The 27,045-nt window shown below is 47.2% G+C and overlaps 1 protein-coding gene across 1 annotated transcript in view; it reads left to right on the top strand.

The window, feature by feature from the left end:
• IGDCC3 (immunoglobulin superfamily DCC subclass member 3) overlaps positions 1-27,045 on the top strand; it is a gene marked incomplete at its 3' end in the record, with an annotated part of 94,544 nt that overhangs the window by 51,595 nt on the left and 15,904 nt on the right. Inside the window, exons 3-7 of the mRNA XM_084213902.1 lie at positions 4,258-4,402; positions 7,041-7,171; positions 11,630-11,767; positions 18,548-18,706; positions 25,937-26,102. Coding sequence (XP_084070028.1) covers positions 4,258-4,402; positions 7,041-7,171; positions 11,630-11,767; positions 18,548-18,706; positions 25,937-26,102 — 739 coding nt within the window. The remainder of the gene's footprint in view (positions 1-4,257; positions 4,403-7,040; positions 7,172-11,629; positions 11,768-18,547; positions 18,707-25,936; positions 26,103-27,045) is intronic.

The following is a 27,045-nucleotide window of genomic DNA, read 5'->3' as shown; positions in this document are numbered from 1 at the left end:
GTATATTCAGTATCAGAATCAGCAGTCGTTGGAATGGAGCCAATCTTGGAAGGGGTCAGCTTGCCTATGGCTTGTTCTCTGCTCTGGGCAAATAATTTGCCTCCCAGATTTCACCTTCCTCAGTTGTAACAGAGATAATGAAGCCCGTCCTCTTTGGTAGGAGCATCAGGAAGCCCAGGTACTGGAGGCACATCCCCATAAAATTCTTGTTCCTTATACTATGCTAACTGAGAGGCATTTTAACCACATGCCTCCATTGGAAAAGGTCTGACTTTAACAGGTTGGTGGCAGAAATGTGAAGAAGGGATCTTCACTTGTGTGCTGCTACTTGTGGGCTGTGTGGCATTTGTGATGGTGTGGGTGCTCACTCCTACCCAGCATCGTCTTGCGTCAGAGCCAGCCTGGGTCTCTGTTTCCCCATAAGTAATTTAAAATCAAGAGGCAATTTGATTGCAGAACTAGCTGGCCTTCCCAAATGCTCTCCTAACACCATGTCTGGCACTGAACCTTTCAAGTCTTCCTCCTCTCCTTGTGCCTGCAGAATGTTTGTGTTTTAATGACTCTAAAGGCCTGGGATTTGCTTTGACATACCAAGTTAATGTTTTCTTTTTCTATATCAAATCTAGGTCAATCTCTGGCTTAGCACTAATGCTGCACTGAGCAAAAAAGGATTGGCCACTAATGGTTTCAATTTAGTTTTTTATGGACTAGAGAAAATTTCACTCGATAGCTATTTTCATTTTTATTCCATTGGCCTTTCCACCGGGCCTGTTGGGATGGAGAAAGTGCTTGTGATTTGATTAGAGAAGACCCCAGAATGAATTCTCCATGAATACGGATGAGGATGAGAGTTGCTGTTCACCTGTGTCCATAGGACATGCCTTCAGGGATGGCATCCCAGTGGGGGTTAAGTGGTGGGCAATCCCAAGCATGGGGGTTTCTGTATGGAAGAGCCTTGCCTGTGATCCAGCATCATCCTAGTTGAGGTCCTTAGTTAAATAACACAGGGGAAGGAGAGAAGAGGAGTAGCTCTGCTTCATGTATCTGTGTGACTGCAGACAGTCAACATTCAGTCTGAATCTAGCCTTGGACAGCATCTTTTGGAGGAGGCTCCTCCATGCCTGCACCATCAAAGGGCTGCCAGGACCATTCCCTGTCTGCTGTAAGCCCTAATTTTGTCTTTCTGTGCCCTGTGGCAGTTGCTGTGTACCACAGCCAAAATCCAGGTGGGATGGTAGCAGAAGCACTGAGACATCCCAGCTTGGAGCATTAATGTTGGAGCAATGAGTGTGCATGTGATTTATGTTATTTTTATGGCTTGATGACACAAGGAGATGGCAGAGAGAAATTTAATGGGAACAGGGTGACACTCACCCCTCTGATGATGGTAAAAAAGGCCGGGGACAGCACCAGTCCCTTCACTGGCACATGGATGCTGCATTGCTGGATGGCAGAGACTGCTGGCAGATGGATTAGTGAGTGCCTCCCCTCTTAGGAGCTCGCGGGTGAATATTGTGATTGCATGTATTTATTTTTAAAATTATTATAGCCATTAGCATAGAAATGAGCTGCAGCTCCCTGGCTGCTGGCCAACCCCACCCCGGCTGACGTGCAGCTCTTCTCTTTGGCGGCTGGAACAAAAGCCCTCGGCTGGTAACAGGGTCCTGCTGCTTGCCACGGGAAGACAAGTGACAAACAGGAACAAGCACTCTGCTGCATGAGTTTGTTACAGTCAGTTGGGACGTATATAAAAACCTCACATGGGTCAGCAGAGATTTAGCTCCTCCAGGCAATGCCATGTGAAGCAGTTGAGCTCCTATCCCTCTCCTCTCCTTCTCCCCGGTGATTTATTCCCAGGATGAAAACCAAGTAATCACTCACATTGAAGTTTTGTTGGTGTTTTACAGGAGATGCTCCAAAAGTCTTTTGTCTCTGCAACTGTAAATAAACTCGTAAACCTGTTTTAAAAGTAGCATTTTGTAGCTCAGTGCATGAATTTTTAATGCATCTTCTGCAAACCAGCTGGTCTTGGCAAGGGTCACAGTGTTTCCTAGGCATTTAACATAAAACTGTGCTTCAAAGCCACATTATAGTGTCGTTGAAGAGTAATATTTTACTTAACATCCTCATAACTGAATTATTTATAACTTGCCATGTTTTATTCATGATAAATATTAATACTGGTGTCTTTAAGAGTAGAGGTTATTGCTGCAGTTTTACCTATAAGAGGTGATATTATTGAAATAAAGGAATGGCAATGAATTCTGCAGCCAGCAGAGCGAAGTCTGTGCTGGGCTGTTCTCATTCACACCTCCCTCTTTTATCAACCCTGTCAACCACTAGAAAACCTCAGTGCTGAGCATCTGTACATTTGAAAGGAATTTTCCTACAGGCATCTGAATCCCTGCTTTTTAAAATATTTTCTTAGAGAGCTTTGTGTCATTCTCAGTAATTCTTGGATTCTTGGTGAGGGCCCTTAAGTTTTGACTTTGCAAAAATGCTCACCCTGGTCTGGGTCTCCAGCCTTGAAATGTTCTGCAGGCTCCCTTGAGCTCCCCTGCTGCAGACACCCATGGATCCCCCATCTTTTGAAGCATCCCTTGCCACCTTGGAAGCAGCATCACCAGGTGATGAGAGACCTCCTAGCAGCCTTCGGGGCTCCTTTACATGTCTGAATGCTCTGAGCCATGATCAGTCTCATTTCAAGGCTAAATCTATATGAATTGGGTAAATTGCCATTGCACTATTGGGCTCTATCCTATAATCCTATACCAGAGAGGATAATTGCATTGGCTTTTATCTTGGGAAAGAGAAATACAATTTTCTGTGATCTTTCACCTTGTGCTGGTGTGTCACCATCTGGCTGGAACATTGCGCAGCCACTCCCCGGTCTGGCTCCCGACGTGGGGCTGGCTGCCTGTCCCACCCTCATACCCACAAAACCTTCCCAGCCCTGCAACTGTGCAGGGCTGGGGCTTTGCTCCGTGCTACTCCATCAGCTTAACAAATCTGCCGTCAGCGGGTTGAGAGCGGTGGTTGCGGGAGCAGCGCAGGTTAATGCAACACATATTTAATGTATGATTGCTAATGGCCATCTCCCATCTGCCTGAGCCCAACTGCAGTTTGCAGATGAATGATTAAGCTGCCCTGACACATAGGCAGCTTGTTCCTTAGCAGACCCACAGTCATTGCACTTGATGCTTGTAAAAGGGGACGAGGTTTTCTTGCTGGGGAGAGGGGTGTCATCGGGCTGGGGTGGCAGAGCAGGGAGTTCTCCTGGAGTTTGTTTTGTATGGTAATGAGAGACCTTCCTGTGGATGCAGCACTTTAAATGAATCACGAGCTCAATAACCACTGGGATGTTTATTAGCTTTGAATATGTTTATTGCGGAGTCAACAGGCAGCACCTTCCAATTAATTAATAGTAATGATTACGGTATTATTTATGTAGCTCTAACAGCGTGCCAGAGTGTTTCCACACGGTGGTTACAGCTGTGGCTTGCTGAAACAGGCTGGTCTCTATTCACCCTGCGTGGGCATGCTGGGGCTCATCATTTGCTGTTGGGTGGTCCCAGCCCCAAAAGCCTTGTTTTGCTGAGCTCTTGGCAGCTGCTCTTTCTTTTGGCTGAATCCTTTTGCTCCCCAACCTGGGGATGTGGCTGTTCCTGCTGCGGTGCTGGAAGGCAGAGTATGCAATAAGCAGGAGCACCTGCAAACAGGTGGAAATCAAGGGCTGTATGTTTCACTAGGGTATTTTGGCATTCTTCTGCTCAAGTTATTTAAATAACATGAGTTTAGGGGTCAAGCTGTACATATCAGAAGGATATTTACAACAGGTAAGACATTGATGGCAACAGAAAGAATCCATCTCTCTTTTGATGTGGAGTAGGATCCAAAGACTGCTCAAGCTATTGGGAATGACCTCTGATAAGTGCCAGTGCAGTGTCTGTGTTTCTCACCGCCCCAGCAGACCTTGTTGAGCACCATGAGGTCTTGGAGCAAACTCGGGTGTTCTGGTTGAGCCAATCATTTCAATGTACAGAGGCAGGTGGGATACCAAGAACTTCCCACTAGTCTTGTTTTTCCATGCAGAAGGTTAGGCTGCAAGTTGGCCTTCTGCTCTTACATTACATTACAGTCCCATTTGCATTCTGTGGGAAATGAGAGTGTGTTTCTAGGTCATGTAAAGTTGCTGACATCTTCCAGTTGGATCTTTCTTCACATGTGAATAATTTTGTCTCTCTTTTTGTCTTCCAGCAATGTCTGACTTCCACATCCACCCTCAGAATGCAGTGGTGGAGGAAGGCGGTGTAGCAAGATTCCAGTGCCAGATCCACGGCTTGCCTGAGCCAGTCATCCTATGGCATAAGAACAGCATGCCAGTCAACACAGACAATGAAAGGTAGGACATGTCTAAGCCATGCGCTGCTGGCCTTTCTCTAGGTGGGAAAAGATCACCAGACTTTCTATTGCTTCCAGTTGTGCTTGGGCTGGCCAGTGTTTCCACCATGGAAGACTCTTTTGTGTAGTGTGTTGTGGCTTTTCTGGTTCGGTTCTCCTTTTGAACAAACACCTTGTGGGAGTACTGGCATTTCCTAGGAGAGGTATATAAAGCTATCAGCTGATTTTGAAGGGCTTACACTGACCACCTCTGATCAACCCTGCTTCAGGTTTATTGTCCAGCATTGAGACCTGCCCAGCAAGCCTCAGAGAGCTGGGTAGCTTTGGCATCCTTCATCCCTCCATGGCTCCATTTTGTGTAACTCTTTCTGAGACGGATTCATGACTTAGGATCTTGCATATGGGTCCTGGACTCTTGCAAATGCTGAATTTCACTGTGGCTGCCATTCCCAGGTGGACTCCCTCATGTGTGCCAACTGGGGAGCTCTGCAGAGAGCTTCCCACAGCAACCTGAGCTGCCATTTCCCCAACAATCTCCTAAAGAGAAACTCCAGCTGCCTCCCTTCCCAGCCTAGACCTGGAGCGGCACGTTGCTGCTTCCTGTGTTTGACAGGCCTCTCCCTGGGCGTCGGAAATGTCCCTCATCAGGGTTTGCTCGGCGGCAGCGCGGGACAGCTGGCAGGAAACGCGTGCCCGCTGCTGGGAGCTGCACAGCCAGCACTGGGAGACAATCGCTCACAGCACACCTCGAGCACAGGCTGGTGTCCCTGCCTTGGGAATAGGCGAAAGCAGGAAGCTGTAAATATTTTCCTGAAAGCCCCTATTCTTAAAAATGTCAGTTCTGCAGCAGAATGTGGTTGGGTTCTTTGGAGGCAGGAGAAAACACAAGGGCTGGAACAATGCCTGACCTTCTCAGAGTGGCAGTGAACTTACAGTAGAAGGACCCAAGAGGCCCAAATCTGCTGTGGAAAACTGCAACTGTCAGGTTTTGTTTTTCCTTGCATTTTTCAGCTAAGCTTTTTTTAGCCCAGCGCAAGGTTGATTTGTTGAACTTGATCTCCTCTGAAGGCTTCTTACTCATACAGGTGCTGAACTGGGGATGTGGTAGAGCAGAGCCAGTGATCTGAGGGGGAGAGCTGTGCTGGATACCTTGTGGCAAAGCAGTGAGGTGTTGCAGGACAGGTGAAGTTCCCCTGAAGTCCTTCATGCATCATTGATCCTTTGCATTTGAACCCAGGGACACAGTTGTGGAGATGGTCAGAAATGTGGCAGGGATTTAAATGTGACCAGGACTTCTTTTCTCCAAGGCTGGGGAACCCCAAGGCTGAGAAGCCAAGACTTTTCTCCAACTCTGAAAGGTCGAAGCTGTGCTCGTTCCTGCTGCTTCTCCTCTGGGGAAAGGAGTTTGCCCAAGCCCTGGAGGATGTAGCCTAGGAACAGTCTCCTTACATTCGAGTCCTTATTTTGAAGAGATTTGGCTTTTTGTGGGAGTAAAGTTATTGTGGAAGTTTTTTATTGTCAGCTCAGTAGATTAATCTCTGACACCAGAGCCTGGGTGATGAGAGTTGCTGCTCTAACTGAATTGGATTTCTGCATTAATCACGCTTGGTGCATTTCTGCGTATAAAGTGTATATAAATTTGTATGCTGAGTCTTGCACTTGGAGGCTTTGAAGGCAGAATAATAGCTTTGGAATTGAATTTTCTAATGCTGTGGGCAGATTGTTAACAAAAATGAAGGCTTCTTGTAGTATAATTCATCCAAAACAATGGGCATTTTAAAGTCCCAGAGAGATTGCAATCAACTTTGGGCCGTGTAGAACTGATTGCTGTCGTGCTGCCACCGACACGGAGCCGCACGTTTGGAGCGCGGCGCAGGGAGCAGGTTATAGGCACTTAACCATATGCTGATATGGAGAAAGATATTCTTCATCTTCCGGACGGAAATGGATTATTAACTCATCACAGTGTAATGACTTACTACCAGCCAATTTAAACAAGTGGTTGCCAAGCAACCTGTAATGTATGTGTACATATATGTGTGTATGCACGCGTGATTTAAATGTGCCTGTGTTTTAAAGATATAAAATATTTATTGATGTTTACATTTGCCCGCTCAATATTTATTTTAAACATACCTTTTCATGCATCTGAGATTTTAAGGTCATACGGATTTGAGTCCTGGGCCTGGAGTGGGGAGCGTGGAGCACAGGTTTCTGATGCCTGTCCTTGGTCACTGTGCTTCAGCTGATGAGTGGCAATTCCCATGTCATGATAACCTCTAATGTCAGCTGTCTTCACACGCAAATGCGCTGCCAGAGCTTTTCCACAGGTTAAATAGGAAGCATCTATCTTGTAGCCTTCCAACAAAAATTACCATATCTCAGGATGTGTCAGGAGATAAATTATTTTCTTTTATTCCCCTGTAAAAGAAGACCAGAGGCTCAAGTATCCAAAAAAAATAAGAACTGATGCAGAAGCAGGTGTGGGCTCAGCCTAAAGGGTGTTGACATCTTGGTGGTATTGGCGCCTCTGCACTGGGATGCAGGGAGCCAGCCTGCCTCACCTGGATGGGTGTGCAGCCTGCTGTCACATCGTGTCCTGCTTTGCAAACTTTTGATTCTTTTTTCTCTTCCCACAGGTACACACTGCTTCCCAAGGGGGTTCTCCAGATAACGGGGCTAAGGGCAGAAGACAGTGGGATATTTCACTGCGTTGCCACCAATATTGCTAACGTGAAGTTCAGCCGAGAGGCCCGGCTCACTGTGTCAGGTTAGTGCCAGCTACGCTGTCCTGGCTGCCTTCCTGTCTTCTTCCCACTGCTGTTCTGGACCAGGACAGTTTAAAGAGAGCTTCAGGCTAACACCTTGAGAGGCATTTCTCTGTCCAGCCATAACACCTTCCTTGTTCTGGGTTGTTAGTTGTTAAGATCCCCCCCCAGTGCGGGACATCCCAGATTCCCTGTGGAAATGGAGATTGCATCTTTGGAGATAATAGGCAAGGGAAGTCTACCCAGGGATGGTTGAGTGGGTGTTTCTGAGTTCTTTCTTACATGCAGCCAAAGGTCTTTCCCCTGAACTGTGATGCTCCTGTCCATCATATTCACGTAATTGCTGGTACCCAGGAGCTGGAGGCTTTCCAGCACACATCTCACAGCTTCCCATCACCCTCCAAAACACTGCCTGGCCAGTGGTTCTGGAGCAGAGACTTAACACCTGTACCAAGTGTCATATTAGCCTCTGCTGACTGTAAAAAAGCAGCACGTGTGAAATGGGGTGAAGCCGAGGGAAGAGTGATGCTGTGTATAGTCAACTCTGATGGGAAAGAAAGCAGGTTAACTGGTTCTGAAAGACCTGGGAGCTTTGGGTACCTGGTACTTATCTGTTTGCGTGATCTGTGCAAACAGTAGCCACATAGAGGGAATAAAGAGCAGTAAATTATCGATGTGGTGAAGTTCTTTGTGTTAGTTTACTGGCCTGAGTTGTTATTTCTCACACGGCAGAAAGCTCTAATTGTTCTCATCTGACCATCCCTCATTGCAGATGGATATTTTCCAGGTTTCCTGTCCATGAAACATTTGTGGTTTTTTCTCCTCCTTAAAGCAGTCAGATGATGAATATGGGCACCGCGTGTAAGTGTTTGTTGAAAGGTTTGGACCATGCTTCAGTGCCTGCTCTGCTGTAACTGGACATTTGCATGGAAAACTCATTGCACTGGGTTAAACCTCCATGGAAAAGGTTTATGCTCTGTGGTGTTTGCTAAGAACACAAAAATATCTGTTAGATCAGGACAGCAGGTAAGTGTTAGCATGTGAACTCTGGGCTTTGGCACGGCAGCAGAGGCTGTGGTGAGCCACAGAGGTGCAGGGGGCATTGCTTTGCTGGTGTGAGTGTTGTGTCAATAAATACTGAGCTAACGTGAGTGCTGCTGTGCACATGGCATCAGGCATGATGGGGTAAGCAGAATTCTTGCAAATTTTTTGTATCACCTCCCTCTTGTATCGCAGTGAAGGGAATGGTCTCTCTGCTCTTCATGATGGCAGGAAGGCTCCCACTTTTCCCTGCTGCTGCCAGGTAGCAGCTTCAGTCATTGTTTCACCAGCAGAGAAGTAGCAGGTCAGCCTCCCTGAGGTTTCCAATCCAAGCCCTGGCTTGGGAGGGAGGAGGGAGAAGGTGAGAATGGGCTCTGGAAGCCTGTGCCCTGCAGGGTGCTGCCACAGCCCGGCAGGAGAGGAGGAGGAGGTGGCCGCCCGCAGGGGATGAAGGAGCCTGCTTGCAGCGCTCTCCCTCCTCTGCCTGGCGGTGGTGGCCGGGCTGCTGGCAGTGAGCAGCACAGAGATGTCTTCCAGTCCTGCTGATTGATTATTTTCAAGTGCCTGCTCAGCGGAGCTGCTCCCGAGGGGGCTGCCTGCCTCTCTGCACTGACACCTTTCCAGTGCGAGCTGTGGCTCTCCCTGCTGCTGTCCTTTTGATCAAGATCTGGCAGGCAACGCTCCTGTCCCTGCTGGAGTGCCTGTCACTGCTGGCAGTGCTGGGGACCTCCCCATCCTCACTGTGACTGCTGCTGGCAGAGTCCCTGGGGACCACGGGCATCATTAGAGCCTTTTCCTCTTTCAGAATAAATCCCTGCACTGCCGTGAACCCTGTTGAGCTCCAGCAGCACTCGCCTGCCACGAGTCCTTGATTTTATCACTCCTTCCTTCCTGACCCTGCATCAAAGAGCTGGTCTGACTGAAGAAGGAAACCTCCTCCTTGATGTTGGGACATGGTTGGTCCCTTTTGTGCAGTGCTGACATCTGACTGCTGTGTCCCAGTCCCTGCTGGCCCTGGAGCTGTCGCTGCTGTGGGTGGTGGGCTCAGCAGCAAAGCTTATGGGGCCATTCCATGGCCTTTGCAGAAGGTGAGCAGAGGTGGAAATGCCACTTCCAGAGTTGGACAGCATTTGTCCAAACTTAGGTAGCTGAATCCACACTCAAAAACCTGAATGTATAAGACTCAGAGTAGAAATCGAAGAATGTGATATTTAAATATTTTATCGTCAAAGTAGTGTGTTTCATAAATTCTGCTTTGAGCTTGGCTCCCATTTGCTGATATTCTTGGGTGACCTTGGACAACTCATTTCATTTCTCCGTGTTTTGAAATATTGAAATCGCTATATAATACGCTGATAATACCGTATTATTCTAAGCGTGAACATTTAGTATTGTGATTCAGAACAATAAATCTACATGGGTTTTAGAGGCACTCCGAGGTACTGAGGGGAAGGTATTGTTTTTCAGATCTCTTGGGGTTAACCAGCCGGTCATATGAATTTATTGTGCATTCTGGTTCTCATCAAAAAATCTGCATTTTATGGCTTGCAGTGAAATGCATTTAGTGAGAAAGTCAGCTCTTAAGTCACACTGACACGGTGATTTTTCTTGGATTTTGCCCATTTACACACAAGCTTGGAGTCGCTTTATCGCTCCCTGCTTAGCCCCCGTAGGAACAATTAACAAATGAGCTGCTCTGATCTGTGCTTGCCCTTGGACAACTGTGGAATCCCCTTGCTATGCCCCTGAGCTGCTGTGAATGGGTAACACTCAAAAGTGCAGGAAGAAATTGTTTTTCTTGGAGAAAAGCCCCTGTAGATAGATTTTGGTGGATCACTTCCCTGTAACGAGCCTTTTGAACATTGGAAAGTCCATGTACAGCAGTCAGTGTGGGTTGATCCCTTTGGCAAAGCCCAGCCAGGGCTGTGCTCCCCAGCCCTCCCTGTGCCCCACTCCTGCTTGGGGGCAGATGAGCAGCCCAGGTATTTCTCTTTGCAGGTGTACAGAGCTTATTTTTGCCAGGAGCTGTAAGATTGATGGAATTCCTTAAACACTGCTTTGACCTGAGCATTTCTGGAGTATAACCCAACTCTCATCAGAGTCAGGGAGGAAGACTAATTTTCAGTATTCCTGTTTACTGATGGAGAACTGAAAATATCTCTTGGGTTTCCTCCTCTCCTGCTTCCAGAAAATGAGAGTAAAGGTTGCAGGGACTTTTGGCCTAGGGATAAGGCACTTTTAAGGGACTCAGATGTGGGTTCAGCTGTGGTATACATAACACAGGATGATGTTTTTGTCCCATGCTGTCGTTCTGTCTAGTGAAATGTGTTTCCTTTTGCCTTTCTTGTGCCTGTATGGTGTCCAGGGTCCTTGCACCACGATTTTGTTCTATTATGGGTCTGCACATCCATCTTGCATGATGGATTTTATTCTTGGTTGCTGTCACTTGGCGCTACTATAGTGCAAATAAAGGATTAGTGATTGTATCATAAGCAGCAAATATGTCACAGTTGCATCAGTACAATGGGATGTATCCTCTCCTTGCAGGAAAATGGTAGGAAAAAGTGGGGTGCAGTCATCAGAAGAGTTTCCTCTCAGAAAGCTCCTCAGCAGGAGTCAGGGACTCTTACCTCCATCACTCCTTGTCCCAGGACAGGTCTTTTGGAGCAAGTGACACCAGCAGCAAGAGAGACAGTTAGGCATTGTGTCAGTATGGATTACTTGTGGCTTGAAAAGCTGAAAGATAAAGCAACTCCCTCATTTATTTGCATTCCTGCTGTCTTTCATGTTGTGTTTTCCTTATATACCATGCACATCTTCTCTTTGCAGTTCACAGTGCAGTTCCTTCTTTGCGTTGCTGTTATCCAGGTGTTAACAGGGCTGTTTGTGGCTGGATCATTGCTTCAGGGGTTTTCCCCAGGAATCAATGCACACTTAAAAAATGTTCAGTGTGACTGTCACACAAACACTGTGCTCCTTTTGTTTCATGTACATCTCAGATTTATTGAGGGTTAGACCAGCCACATAATTTAGAATCCTGGAATGGTTTGGATATGAAGGACTCTTAAAGATCATCTGATTCCGCCCCCTGCCATGGACAGGGACACCTTCCACTCTTGCAGCTTGCTCCCAGTCCTGCCCAGCCTGGCCTTGAACACTTCCAGGGATGGAATCCACAACTTCTCTGGGCAGCCTGTGCCAGGGCCTCACCACCCTAACAGGGAAGAATCTCTTCCAAATACATAACCTAAATTTCCCCTCTTCCAGTTTGAACTCATTACTCCTCCTGTGACTACAGCTCCCAATGAAAGAGGATATGTACTTAGAAGAGATGTACTTAGAGGATGCCTGAAGTCCTCGATGTTCCCTTTAAACAAGAGGCAATCAGAAGCATTCTGATGATGGTGCTGTCGTTGCAGGATCCCACTCCACCGTGTACAAGGACCCCATGATCCTCGTGGGCCCCGAGAACCTGACGCTGACCGTGCACCAGACAGCGGTGCTGGAGTGCATCGCCACCGGCAACCCCCGGCCCATCGTCTCCTGGAGCCGCCTCGGTAAGCCCTGGGGTCACTGGCATTTCCTCCCCCTCCTCCTCTCCATAGCCATCATGTAGGAAATAGGTGGGTGCCACTGACTGTTTTATACAACAACTGATTCACCCTCTCCCTTCCCACAGAAGGTAATTGTAGGCTTGAAGTGCTTTTTATCCTCATGTCTACACTTTGTTTTTTCTCTCTGCCAAGATTCTGTTTTCAGCTGTTAGAGAAGTGGGTTGGTTAAACCTGTAGATGTTTCATGAAAGGTGATAATTTTATCTTTTCTCAAGTGACAGCATCTTCTGCTGCTGCATCAAAAACATCACCACTGTTGGCCTAGAGAAGCAAAATCATACACAAACACATCTTTCACATAAAAACAGACTTGAAAGAAATTTGCAGCCTGTTCAGGGATTTTAAAACAATTTTAAGGGGGAGAGAGTGTTTAAAGTGTGTCTGAAGCCCTGAAAAAAACAAATGCTTGCTGCTGGGGTCCGTGATATGTTTTTAAATCAGCATGGAAACCAAAGACAGTGTCTGATGGCATCATGCAAGCAAGGAGGAGCAAAGGACTGTTTCTCAAAGGTTTATTTTAGGTTCTAACTTGATGATAGCTTAGAAACTGTTTTGCTCAGAGCAACACTTCCACTGCCCTACAGAAACCTGTGCTGAGTGAAGAGCTGATGAATTTTGTTTTATCTCCCAGAGCTTGTAACTCTGCTTGTGTGCACAGTGGGGTTGGGTTCAGTTGGGATTTCTCGAGATCTTGTGGTCCTCAAGGTCACACCAATTTTGGGATGCTCATCTCCTGGTGTCTCCCAAGGTAGCTGTGAAGCACAAACAGGGATAATTCTGTCTCATGCTGTGCTGGATGTGGTACTCTACCCCCATGGCTCTCCAAGGGTCAGGGTCAGCTCATGGGCAGGGTGATTTCCCACTCCAGAGCTGCCTGCCAGGGAATGAGGACTTGCATCCAATATCAGTTTCCCATTTTTTCCATATTTTCCCTCCTTGCATCCTCTAGTGGCTTGTAAAATCAGCCTTTGTATGCCACTAACTGGTATTTTTGCCTCCAGAGCCATAACCATCAGACTGATGTTGTTTTAAAAATTCCCCAGATACTCTATATCACTAGTTTGGTTCTCTTGGACACAAGACAGCTCTATGTTAGTGCTCAACTATAATAAACTACTTTATAATTGCCTTAATTATAAGTGCTTATTACCTTCTTCAAAACACTTGTCTCTATAGAGCAGTGCAATAATGAAGATGTAATAGCACTGTGCAGTGTTTGTCTGGATGGTCTAAGCTCAACATAGCCTTCCACCAAAAATAAATACCCTCTCCACACTACTTTGCAGCACAGGGGCAGAATCAGAGCTACTGAATGGGAAACAGATCTTGTTATTTTCCCTTCCCTTCAGCAGGAATGTTTCCTGTCCAAAGCATCACAAGGTCTCGTTTAAGATGACAGTGATCCTGACAGCGACGTGGTGCACGGGCTCTCTGATGACTTGGAGGCTTTGTCATCTCTTTGTAGCCATTTTGGAAGCACTTTCATGTCTCCTTGTCTGTGTGATCACGGAGAAGGAGAGGGGTTTGTGCTGGACAGGGAGGTCTCAGAGTATCTGTCAGCTCTGGCTTCCTCCATGTGAAGGTCTTCTTCCTGAAGTTCCTCCTACAGATAACTCACTCAGCTTAGGAAAAAAATCTCTTTAATCCATTTGCAGAAATAAAAAAATGCACAGCCACAAAGTCATAGAGAGATCCAGTTGATTTAACAATAGGAATGGCTTAATTTAAGCAAAAAAAAGTCAATTCTGTTTGAGAATCTTTCTTGCCTTGTAGAAGTAAGGAAGAGCTGTGGCATGGCTGTTGTGCTGGGACTTTGCACAAGGCACGTTGCCTTTTTGGAAAGTCTCTCTGAGCCCCTTTGCTCACAGTTTTGACATTGTGGCATTTCTTCTGTCAAAAAGGAGCAAAAGAACAATTTTGCTTTCACAGCTTTCTGGTACAGGGGAAAGCAAGCCATAAACACCATTTGCACTTCTTGCTTTGGCTTTGCTAAAACCTGGCCAGTTTTCAGTGGGAAAAACAGCTAGCTGTATTTTGCTTGAAGGAAATCATTCAAATTCTGGGCCAGTTTTTGAGTGTCACACAATCAATTTTGAATTTAATTTCTTTGGGAATATGTTGTAGCCCCTGACCACAAACAGAATTCCTGTGTCTTGCCGTGCATGAAATGTCAACATTCATTAGAGAGCAGGCTCTGAGAGAGATGTAAAATCATTAAGGGTTTGTTCAGGGAAGATAAGGCTTTTCCTTTCAGAGCTACGCACTTCAGGCTTGGACCTGTATGTGTGCACAAATGAATATCCTGGGCACTTACTGCAAAGCCTTTTGAATGAACGACGATTTTAATGTATCCTTACCCTTTAACTGACAGGCCACTGAGCTGGCCTCCATAAAAGGTACCAAAGCAGAATAATAAACTATTTAGAGAGATACAGAAAAGTGAGGCGAGAAAGAAAGGACAGTGATTATCTGATAGTGTTATACAGAAGTTGTCAGAAAGGGCTGCACAATGGGAAGGAAATTACTAAAGAGGGAGCCATTCAAGAAGTAAACTATACAACAATTGTAGGAGCCAATTAATTGGTAACTTATTGGACACAGAAGCTTGCAATAGATGGCTGACTGGTTGACAGGAGCACCGTTCCCGTAAGTGTTTAGAAATAATAGAGTAAATTTCACCACTTCACATACTGAATAGTCAACTGTTGCAATGTACTCTAAATATGCTAATCCACAGTGCCCAGTGTCCTCAGGAGCAGGAGACCCATGTGTCTAAAAAGTGGAAGGCTACTATGACACAATACAAAGAATTCACAAAAGACCTAAATGATCAACATTAGAAAGTTGTTACTTTCTTTCTACTTGCTACTTATAAAAGAAAGGCGTTCATGTTGTTGCATATTCATATTGCCTGGCACGTTTTAAGGGGCTCTGTAATTGGTGCTGCTGTGCCAATCACTCGGTTAGCAGGCGGAGAATGGGCTCCAGAAGGCATCACATGCACCTTGGAAAAATAAATCATGTGGCTCCCAAACTGCAGTCATCCTTCATCCAGACTTCACACCATGGGCAACCTGGAAGTACCTAAAGGAAGGCTGGATGGGGACTTTTTGCAAGGGTGTGCAGTGATAGGACAAAGTGGGAATGGCTTTAAGCTGAAAAAGGGTAGATTTAGATTGGGTGTTCGGAAGAAATTCTTCCCTGTGAGGGTGGGGAGGCCCTGGTGCGGTTCCCCAAAGAAGCGATGACTGCCCCGTCTCTGGAAGTGTCCAAGATCAGGTTGGCTGGGGCTTGGAGCAACCTGGGACAGTGGAATGTGTCTCTGCCCATGGAAGGGGGATTGGAGTGAGATGATCTTTATGGTCCCTTCCAAACCAGACCATCCTATCATTCAGTGAAGTGTCTTGTCTATATCCAGAGCATCTTTTGGGAGCATCTCCCATTTGGAGAATGGACTCCTTTATTAATTAGAGGTTACTCTGCTCTTCACAAGAGCTGAACTACCCCCTTTTGTCCTCATCAACTGAGGGATCGAAAGAGAAAACCTGTCAGGCTCCAGTCCCTACAGACTGGCTTTTTTCAGCCCTCAAATTTTCTGCTTTTGACTTCTTTAAAAGAAGTAGAAGGTTATGTTAAATGAGCAGTGGTTTCAAGCCTGCCTGGGTCCTGACAGCTTTGGGAACTGAGCAAGTGTTGGCTTTTGCAATCTTTCAGATCTCCTCCATGTAGAGATGACTTTGTGGTGGCAGGTAGTGCCAGGAAGGTGGATTTGCAGGGTTTGGATTCCCTGATACAAACCATTCTTCAGGTCTCCCTGTAAAGAAAACAGGGTTAAAATAAATAGCAACCTTTGCAAAGCAGGTGTGAGTCCCTCAGCACAGAGGTTCTGCAAAGTGCTGAGCTTTCAGGATGCAAGGAATTTCTTGTGTAAACACTCTGTATTATTTATGTGTGTTGTCAGTGTTGCTAAGCTGGACTAGATATTAACTGAAGACCTTCTAGCTGACTGCAGGATGGCTCAGGCTGAGTGAGGCACAATAGAGTGAGAAGGATGGAACAGACAGGGAAAGTAGAGATGTTGAGTGAGAAGTGTCTGAGGTGATCAGGCACAGTGATCTTTAGTGGCTGTTAAAGGTGGCACTGACCCAACTGGCAGATCCACCAAGGCTTCTGAGCTTGGAGGGCTTTGTTCTCCAGGGAAATGAAAGATGTGTGGACAGGAGATGTTTCCTCAGACCACCAGACTTCTCATAGCTGGAGCTGGAGAGATAACTAAGGGCATATTGATGCATATTGGACTGGGGGGGTGAGCACCTGCTGCAGGCTGAGTCTTTGCATGCTAAAATGAAGGAGCACATTATAAATAATACAGTAAAACTGCTGACATTCAAGTACCATTTCCATGGTATTTCTCAAGGCAGTTATGTGATGAAGGATCCAGGGATGACCACTTCACATCTTTCACTGGTCCCATCCCTCCCTCAAGAGAGATTTGATTTTTACACCTATTAGACCGAAAGGTCTAATTTAAAAGATGAAATCAAGTTCAATTTGGATTTAATTCAGACCTCTTTACACTTCAGTTCAAATGCTTTTTAGAAGGAAAGGTTCTTTGTTATTGCTCATTAAATGTGGGACAGGTCATGTTTTACTGTCCTTTTTATGACTGAGCCATTTACTGCAGTGGTGGCTTGGCCAGCAGTGTGATCCTTTAATGACATTGTTTTTCTCTCTTTAAAAGATCCAAGCATTTTTCTTTGCAATGCAAATAATGAAGAGGTCTGGCATTTCCTGTCTAATGAAACAATGAAACCTTTAAGCTTCAAAATTTCCTGAAAAACAATTATCTGCAGAGCATGGCAGGAGATAGGTTTGGAAAGTGCCTTTGTAGCTCTCAGCCCATGCTTTATCCATGTTTCCTAGCAGGATGCTGCCTGGAATCTGAAATGGGATCCCTCACTCCTGTGGTTGTATTGGGTTTGCTTGACAAGGTTTTGGTAGTGTGGGAGCTACAGGGATGGGTTTAGTGAGGAGTTACTGGGAGCTTCCTCATATCCAATGGAGCCAATTCCAGCCAGCTTCAAGGTGGGCCCACTGCTGCCCAAGGCCAAGCCCATCAGCAGTGGTGGTAGCACCTCTGGGATAACAAATTTAAGAAGGGAAAAAAGTTATTGCACAAGAGAAATTGCAGCTGGAGAGAGGAGTGAGAACATGGGAGAGGAGCAGCCCTGCAGACCTCAAGGTCAGTGCAGAAGGAGGGCCAGGAGCTGCTCCCACACCAAAGCAGAGATTCCCCTACAGGCTGGGGTGCAGCCTGTGGTGGGCCAGCTGTGCAGACCATGGAGTTCCACAGGTAAGCAGAGATCCCTGTGCAGTCTATGGAGGAGGAGCTGTCCCAATCTGTTCCAGAACCTGTTGGTTATGAATGACCCAAATTCTCTAATATTTTTTATTATGCAAAGCATGATATAAAATCCAAAGCATGTGATTGCAGGGTGACTTTTAGCTAGCCCTGCATGCTGCCTGTGTTGGAGTTGAAGCTCATGGCAAGATTATGGCACACTTTGGAGCACAAGACCAGGCTTTTCCACTGTAGTGGAGCACATGAGTATGGAAGTCTCATGGAGACGTCAGGTGGGGCCGTCACTAGGGCTGGTTCTTGCTTTTCTGGTTTCTGTAGGTTCTTTAAACTCCTCCATGAGCAAACTTGAGAGAACTGAATCCCTGATTCCTGTCTGATGAAAGGGTGCTCCCTTTAACTGCTCCTCCAGTACAGCTCCCTTGCCTTGCCTCTCTGCTCAGACACCCTGACATGTGCTAGGCCTGATTTAGAGCTGCCTTTGTCAGACGGTGTCTTAAAAGACAAATCAATGAAACAATAGAAAGCAATAGCCTGATACTAATGAAACACATTGTAATTAGAGCTGGCTGGGAATTTTCCAGAGAAAACAGGATAAAAGTGTATTCCCTGATACTGAACTATTTCACATGCCTCATATCCAGCACTTGTGATGGGGGCAGCCCTTTTCAGTTGCCCTTCCAAGCCAGAGTGAATGAGATCTAACCACCAGCAGAGAGACCAGCTCCTCAGCCTTGAGCTAGTATGTGTTCAAGGGCTAAGGAATCAAAAATCCAGGGTTCTCTTACTTTCAGAAGCCACAAAAATCCATCAAGGGTTATCAGATAAAGTGGTGTAACTTCTGGGTGAGGTAATATGCAGGTCATAAATTGCTGGTGGCTGGGAAAGTGCATCAGGGAAGCACTGGAGTATGTTAGCTGGACTTCTTCCTGCAGCCTCTTTGTTGGAACTAGTCTATTGAGCTGAGTGGATCCCTGCTCATTCTAAGGGAAGAACCCAGGCAATAGCTCAGAGAAGCTGAGATGATTTAGCTTGGTTTAACCACTCTGTTGAACTGTGTTCTGGCTGCTTCCTCTTAATCTGAACACATGGTTGAAAGCTTTCACTTTTCCTGTGATGGTACTTTGGGTTTTTAAGCAGCAAAGAGATTTGGGGCAAACATGTAAATAAGGATCTGGTTTCTGCAGAAGGCAGTTCTGGTAAGAGCATCAGCTAAATCCCATTGACTTTACTTGGCAAGTGGCAGTGGCCGAACATGGCACCACTCCATAAGTACTTAGATTGGATCTCACAGAGGGCTGTGCCCTGGAGAACCTTGCCCAAAGGTCCAGCATGTGACTCTTGTCCTTCTCCCCTTCTTTCAGATGGCCGCCCGATTGGCGTGGAGGGGATCCAGGTGCTAGGCACAGGAAACCTCATGATCTCGGACCTCACAGTGCAGCATTCTGGCATCTACGTGTGCGCCGCCAACAAACCCGGCACGCGCGTGCGCCGCACCGCGCAGGGCAGCCTCGTCGTGCAAGGTGAGCCCTGGAACCCCGAGGGCTTGGGTTGGACAGGTGCTGACTTCACTTCTCTGGTGGTACCAGGCAAAGCACTTCTTTCCTAGACGTGGTTTCCCAAGTGGGGGTGTGTCTGTGTCCCACGCAGGTGAGTCGCAACCAGGCGTGCTTCAACTGAGGCATCAGCTGTATGGGCTACAGTGATCTCTCACCCCATCACAGGCATTTGTCTTAGCAGACACTGGTTGTTGCTTGTTACCATTCTTGTGCATCTCAGCAGAAAGCCTGAATTAATCAGCCAAATTTGTCTCATGGTCCTTAGTGATACAAGGACATGGTCACTGTTATCATACTGGACATCTCTGAATAATAGATGTGACTCCTGCAGTGATATGCAGCAGTGGATACCACTCACAGAGTATTGCTTTCCAACAGAAATGGCACCAGTAAGTCTAAAACCATTTTCAAAAAGTCTGTGAGACTGTTTCATGTAGCAGCTGACACTATGTCTGAGCTAGTGAAGCACCCTTTGGAGGCTGTGCCCATGGGATACAGGTTGCTCTTCTTCCTCCAGCAACTGTCCAGAAGTGCTACTTGTAAAGGGCAGTTCAGCCCAAAGTAGAGATCCCCACTAGGGAAAGCACACAAATCCCTTCCACGTTCTCTGTGTGATCAGTCTCCATGGTGAGGGGAGCCAGGCAAGCATTTGAGAAGGCAAAACCAGCTGGCAGCGTGCTCTGAATGGCAGCAATCCGCCCCTGATTACAGGCACTCACCTCCTCTTCAAGCTAGTCCACTTAAAGCATCTCACGCTCTCATCAGTTCACTCATTAACTATTGACTGATGATATCCTGAATCTAAAATTACACACCTCCTGCCGGAGCTGCTAATTGAACCTTTCTGCTGCTGATGGGGAAAGTGCCCTGCTCCAGCCCTGATGCTCACCCTGCTCCAGCCCTGATGTCACCCGACAGATCGCGGGAGTCGCAGGCGGTGATCCCGCCAGCCGTGGAGGAGCAATGTAGAAAGGGTGTAGAAAGGGCTGCCTGTGCCTCCTGAGCCCCAGGTGCTGATCAGACAATGAGACAAGGTAAAAACTCACTGTTTCTATTGCTCGTGGATTTCTGGGTGAGCAGTGCAGTGAGGGCACCTCCCAGCTGGCACAGCTATGAATCCCCTTATTAAGAAACATCAACCCCAGCATTAAGAGCAACCTCTCTGTACTGATACAAACCCTTTAGAGCTGCTGCAGGACAGGTCTGCACATGGTGCATGCAGGAGAGGTCTCCTAAGCCCAAATGCCAAGCCAATGTCCAGGAGGCAGACCAAAACAAATACTTGGAAAATCTATGAAGTTTTAAAAATTCAGCTACTGAATATAGTTGACTCCTCCTGTTAGCAACTGAATGAGAGGGTGAAAGGTAGCACAACTTCTCATTGCTACAGATAGCAGTTTTTAGTCTTTTTGGAGATTTGAGCATCAGCTCTTGAGCAACTGGTCTAATGCTGGAGTTCAGCTGATGTAGAATTACTGTGGATTTTCTCCTGGCAAGCCAAGATGAGCATTTGTCCCTAAAATGTCACTCACAGGGCCACTGGAGCCCAGTCTTTCTGTGGAAGTAGGATGCTCCTGCATTCAGCATCAGCAGAGAAGCTGGCAGTGGTGTGGAGAAGTGTGCCAGTGTGTCCTTGGAGTAACCCTTAGACAGGACCTGTAGTGTCCAGGACTCCAACCTGTATTGCCCATCCTTAAAATGCTTCATGTTTTTTAGGGGAATGTTACCCAAGCAGGGTAGGGGCAGACCCTGGCCAGGCAACTGAGCTCATCCCAGGTTTGCTCACTCTCCCTCTGAAAGCAGTTTTTCCTGCCTCTGCATCTCATTTTGCCTGAATTTTCCAGCTGAGAGGTACAAATGATTGCTGTTCAGGTTCGTCTCAGAAGAAAACAGTGATAATGACTGACATGGGAGACTGTGGGTTTTATCTCTGTCAAGATGTCAGTGATGCAAATTACATCCAGAAAGAGAAGAAAAGCAAAGAGAGGGCTATCAAAAGCCTGGTTGGAGAGGAAGTTAGCACAGGGCTAGGACAATACGGCATCCTCACAGCACACCAGGCCAGGTACTTGCTGCCTTTATGCAGGGGCCCTTGAAGTGCCTGGAGGCACAAACTAACTTGCCCTAGGTTTTGAAGGCAGGAGGTTTTATAGGTGGGAAACTGGAGGAGAAAGGGCGATGTGTCCTGTTGTAAGGCAAGGAGTTAGCAGGAGGCTAACTGAGACCACGTCCTCCCTCCTGCTGCCAGCAGTGGTCCTTGTCCCATCCAACAGCTTCGTGGGCAGAGGTGTCCCAACACAGGGCTCTGCTCTTCCTCCAGCAGTAATGTCCTGTCCATTGCAGGTTTTCCTTCAGATAACCTAATACCATCTTATTATGTTCCTGGGAATTCCTCCTCCCTCCAGAGGAGAAGGCGTCAATCCCCCACTCCTTCCCTCCCTGCCCTCCCTTGGCCATTTAGGCTCCTTTGATCTCTTTTGTAAGGTTCTCACACAAGAAAGTTTCCATTTTCCCTTCAGATCCCAGCGCAGCCATTTGAATATTGCTTTGTGCTGGGCTTCGAATGAAAGTCTCACGGGGGGAGTTGTCGAAGGGCCGAATGCGGCGCCGACTGAAACCGAGGGTGTGCGTGTGTGTGAGGCGAGGGAAGAGCAGGCTTCAGTGGCAAGGGAAAAAATATATCAAAGCACTTTCCCTCTACCTCCTGTGCAATCTTTTGTGCTTTATTATGTGTTTGGTGTCATAACAAACTGATGGGCTGTGAATGGCCAGATGGTCACCAGTGTTCTCCACTCCACGCTTCATTTCCTCCTGAAAGCTATGCAGAAAAATGAGATCCCATCTCATAAATGAGGGCCCATCTTAAGGACATGGGTTTGAAGGCTCTGCTGACAATGCCTGCCTTGTTTGCCTTGCTTGCTGTTGGCAGGACTGGGCAGCGCTCCTTGGTCCAGCAGATCCGGCCACCGCTGCGCTTCCTGATGTTTCTTCCATCGTTCTTGCTCACTGGCATCACAAGCCTTGGCTGGGGCTGGAATTCAGCAGCAGTTACTGTGGTTTAGGCTTGGCTCTGTGGTACTCGGTTTGTCCTTGACTTTAGCTCTGAATTCATTCTGCAAACCAGCTTCAATATGTGCTGTGTGAGTCAGTGTCCCCCATGGAGCAGTTCCCTTCCTGTCCACATTTTTCTTCCCAAGAAAAGCCACCACACAGGGACAGGGAGCACTCAAATCTTGTCTGTCTGGATGCTGGAGTGAGCTGGGGTGTCTGATCCCTGTGAACCGTTCTTCCAGGACCACACTTGTGGGTGACATGGGAACATACCCTGCTGCTGTGGAGCTCCAGCCTGCACCTTGCTGGGACAAGAATTTCATGAGGGCTGAAAGCCCTCCATGACAGCCCCCTTGAGTGTTCTCTGTTTTCCAGGGGACATGGGCACAGTTTCCATCTTTGGCCCTTGCAGTCCCATCGCTGCTACTGTAAGTTACTCATGTAAACATCTGAGTATCCTCTAGAGTGAATAGAGAGAAGCCAAGTGAGCAACAGTTGTCTTAAATCTCCTGTCACCATTTGCTCTGCTTGAGTGACTTCCCCGTTGACCTGACTTCTCCTTTATACCCTTATTGTGGGTGCCAGTAGCCTAATTTATGAGCTTTTGTTGTTTCCATGTTATTCTTTCTTATCTTCAACCCAGCCTCCTTCCCTGACCTTGCCACTCTGTCCACTTTAGAATTAATGACACTTCCTCCTGACATGCAAGAGGCATGGATTGGTCTGGCACCAGAGCATTGGCTGTCAGTGCTCCCTTAACCTTAGGATCTTCTCAGTGATCCTTGGGACCTTCTGTGAGCCATCAGGCACTGCCATAAGCACCACACCACAACCTCACAGCAAGGACAGGAAAGCTCCCTGATATCTTGGGAGACGCATTGGTTGCTGGTCCCTGCTAACTTTTCCCAAAAGAGATGGAGCCCATTGGGGACTCCTGTTAGAAGCTGCTGTTGCAGTGCACCTCCACACTATCACAGTTTGCTGAGCACAGTAAAAGCTATTGAATCACTTCGTTAACGATTCTGGGGGTGGTATTAAGTGTTATTGCTTTTTGATACCAATGTCATGCCTTTAAATATTCATTAAAACTGCATGATCCCCTCTCTCCCATTAAGTCCTGAATAATCAACGCTCTGGTTTTTTCATACTTCACAAGCCAGGGCTGGATCCTGCCCACTCCTCCTTGCCACATTTGAATCCTCTGCTCTTAACAGTGATCTCTATTAGTATCTTAATTAAATCTTAATGGAGCACTGAGAAACGCTTGCTCTGGCTGCCTGCGATGGCCTTTTGGCACATAGTGTGGAAGGGGCAGGGGTGTTCAGGCCACTGCACCTCCATGCAGGGTAGGATGGGCCCCGACAAGATTCTCTGTTAATTATGAGTGATGAGGAGGGTGAAGGGCTGGCAGCGGGCAGGGTTGGCTTCTGCTCCTTCCCCACTAACCCAGGCAAACTCTTGGATCCTGTCAAAATTGTTTGGAAGGGCAAGGAAGAGGACCTGGGAGAGGAGAGGAGATGGTTTTCTGCCCAGAAAAGGAGCCATTTGCCCTGAGACCACACACCAGCAATTTCCTGGGGGCACCTTCTTCCGGGCACTGGTTATGAACACAGGTTGGGTGCATCCTAGTCCAGGTAGCAGAGGGACACCCTCTCAGTCCATGTCCTTTAAACTCCATCTGTTCCCAGACTGTTTCCTCTGACTCCATGGTTTTCTGTTTTGACCTGGGCCATTTTGGTACTACAACTTCACACTGAGACCTCAACAGGACAGAGCAATATCTGGGTAAAGCCAGGAAGAGCAGGAACAGTGGAAGGGCAATCTATGTCTTGCAGTGAGGGACGCCATGGAACAGGGGACAGCTCTGCACAGCAGAGGTGGGATCCTGCTCCCCAGAGAGTTTAAGCAAGTTAAGCAGGGGCTGAGGTTGTGTTTAGCAAGGCTGCAAAGAGGAGGGATGGCAGAGGGGAGCAGGGACCTGAGGAACCCGCGGGCCATGGCACAAAGCAGTGTGACTGGCGCCGAGCCAGCGGCCGCAGCTGCACGTTCGTTACCCCGAGTCACACGCGACCCCGCTCCAATTACTGCCTCTTGACACGGGCTAATAAGGGAGGATAAGGAGAGCCGGCAGCTCCAGAAGGGTTGTGCCGGATGCTTCTTTCCATATTTCAACTTTGTTTCTGCTGAACAAACGGTGGGTTTGAGATTTGATGAAGCAAGGGGAAGGCGGAGGCAAAGAGCCAAGAGGATCTTTAATGAAGCTGCAGCGAGGAGCTGGAAGGTGGCTGTGTCCTTCCTTGGCATCATGGGTTTGCACCTGCGAGTGCTGCGGGTGCAGCTTGGGAGCCCAGATCAAAGCAGGGAGGTGCATAGCCACTTGCAAAATAATTGCTCCTGCAAAACTGTGCCAGCACAAAGCGGGGGGTGGGAGGCTGAGGAAAATCAAGTCTCTAATGCTCTCACTGTACACCACAAAGGGGCCATTCATGGCAGGGATGAGGGATTTTCCCCCTGTTTATCCTTGCTTCCAACTTTTATTGAACCCATCCTAAGTTTTGTTTTAATCTGTAAATCTAGAGCAAAAACACAGAAGGGAAGTAAAAGGGCAAGAGATTGATTGGCACATGGGGAAGTTTAGCAGGAGGTTCTGGAAGTACGTGTCCGTTGGGTTGCTGGGATCAGGTTCATTAGCGGAGCCGAGCACTGACAGCAGTGGCCTGACAATAAACTCTGCCGGCGGATACCCTGTAACGTAAGTCAGACCTGCCATGCTCCACTTCCCTCTGATTATTAAAAATGAAGGAGGGGGCTCCTTCAAGGGTGATAGGCTATGCAATGAATTCCTCTGTCTTCCTGCTTGGAGGATTAGAATCTGCACAACTGGACTTCTACTCTCACACAAGTGCCTGTCCCTGCAGTTTGGCTGTGTTACCTCTTCCCTTAATTGCACAGAGCTGAGAAAGACCTTTATCCCCCCAAAATGCTGCAGGACACCCCAGGGGATGTTTTGGCCATGCTCAACTCTTGCATCCCCACCTGCAGCCTGGCCACTCCTCAGTATATTTTGCTAGACCAGTTTGCTCCCTTCTCCAATCCCATGCACAACCACCAACCCCATCCTTAGAAAATGCCACTGAGTGGCTCTGAATGTGTCTCCCTCGATAATCTTTCTTTTGTCAAAAAAATTTAATGTCATCCATCCGTTATGTGATGTTAGTCAGTAAATTTATTATGGAGCTGTGCTTCTTATCTGTTTGTCTTCATTGTGTCTGCTGCTGGTTCCACCTGATTTTAGGTTTCAGTAGCAACATGCAGTATATTTATCACTTTGCCCTTTGAAGCAGAACTGCTTGAATAATCTCACCTATTTGGCAGTGTTTGTCAGGCCCTGCTTTCTGTAGGCTGAAACACTGGTTTATTCTGATAAATGATTTTAAATCTAATTTGAGCTGCTGGAAGGAAGAGATCACTTTCTGTTTAAAAATGTTACTTCCAAAAGTGAAAACATTTCATGACAAGGTGAGCAGCAGTTACAGGCATGGTGTAGTCTTCTGCAAGGCTTGGCAGGACCCCAGAAGTCCCAGGCTGAAGATCTGGAGAAAAAAGGCTCCCTAATCTTCTGCTGACAGGAAAAAATGGCAGCAAATCTGATATTTACTGCAGAGAGAACTGTATGATATCCATACACTTCTTTCCATTTCAAGCAGTTTGCTAAAGCTATTCAGGTCCTTTGGACCCAGCCAGGGTGTTGGTTGAGCTCTGCTGTTGAGGAAACAGCACATCTCCACAGCTGCAGCACTGGGGTTGCTTTCCATGGGAGACCAAGGAGAGGCAAAGGAGCTTAAACCTTGGTCCTGTTTGCCTGAACCCTGCAGGGCTCATCTCAGCTTTCAGTCACTTCTGATCTGGCCTTCAGGCACCTCCTGTGAAGCCATAACTGCCAGGGTGGGCAACCAAAAGACAGCTTTGCATTGTTTACAGACACGCCATCCAAACCAGAGTTATCTGCTGCCTGTGCTGTGGGTTGGCCAAGTATTCCATGTTCCCAGGCAGACAAGGCTTATTGACAAGATGTTTGTTTGTACCAGGATAAAGTGGGATCATCAGGACTTTTCTCACCCTCTTTCTCCTTCCTCCTCTCAGCCCCAGCAGAGTTTGTGCAGCATCCCCAGTCCATTTCCAGACCTGTGGGGACTACTGCCATCTTCACATGCGTGGCCCAAGGGGAACCCCCTCCCCAGATCACGTGGCTGAGGAATGGGCAGATCCTGGAGACCAGTGACCACATCAAGCTGAAGAACAACAACAGGTAGGTCCTGGTGCACAGGGCTCTGGCACTGCTGTGGAAATGGGAGTGGGAGAGATGTTGGATTGCTTTCTGCATAGCAAAGAGCTGATGGGAAGGTGGCAGGGTTCTGAAGCAGATCTGTGAGTTCAATTTGGGCTTTGATAAGCTAAAACACTGCTCCAGTCCTGCTGGCTTCACCTTACAGTATTACAGTTTGGTGCTCCATGATTTTTTGTGCCAGGACATCAGCATTAGACTTTGACTGTTGATACAGGAACCCAGGAAATGTTTCTCTTTTGTCCTGATCATCATCTGGGTATTTCTGGAAGGGCTAAATGTTGTTCCTGGAGCTGACAGGGACCACATAGACTCCTCAGTGGAGGAACTGTGCTTTAACGCCTGAACATTGACCTGCCTGGGCATGCAAATGCAAATATATTAGAAATAATATTTGTGTGAAGCCTGACTTTCACTAAATTTTAGCCTTTTATCTCACCAGGGAAGAGTACTAAATAACTGCATTTTCCTGTGAGGGGATGGGGATGTTTGTACTGAGGAAATGATGCACTTAGTGTGAAAATTACCACTCAACAATGTAGTTTCTATGGAAATAGCATGAAAAAATATACTACAAAATAATAGCACCTGTGTTGTAAACCTGATGTATTGGTAGAGTTTGTACTCTGTGGTGTCATAGAGCTGCTCTCTATATTAACAGATGTGTCTCAGGAAAGCAACTACCCAGCCTCGCTGGAGGGTCTGGACCTTCAGTTTAGACAGTTGGGAAGTGCTGTGCAGGCGCCATGGCTTGTTCCTCAGGGGACAGGAGTGAGTTTATTTTTCTGAGTGTCTGTATAATGTGGCTTTTTGTTGTCTGGTTTGAAGGGTTTTAAAGCTTTGTTACATGAGTGATGGAAGGATGTGTGACGCAAGAAGGATAAGGAGAGAGTGGTAATAAAACCAT

Source organism: Fringilla coelebs (genome assembly GCF_963513975.1).
Source record: "Fringilla coelebs genome assembly, chromosome: 12".
Classification (NCBI taxonomy): domain Eukaryota; kingdom Metazoa; phylum Chordata; class Aves; order Passeriformes; family Fringillidae; genus Fringilla; species Fringilla coelebs.
The sequence above is the reverse complement of the archived record's forward strand: the minus strand, read 5'-3'. Positions and strand labels throughout refer to the sequence as shown.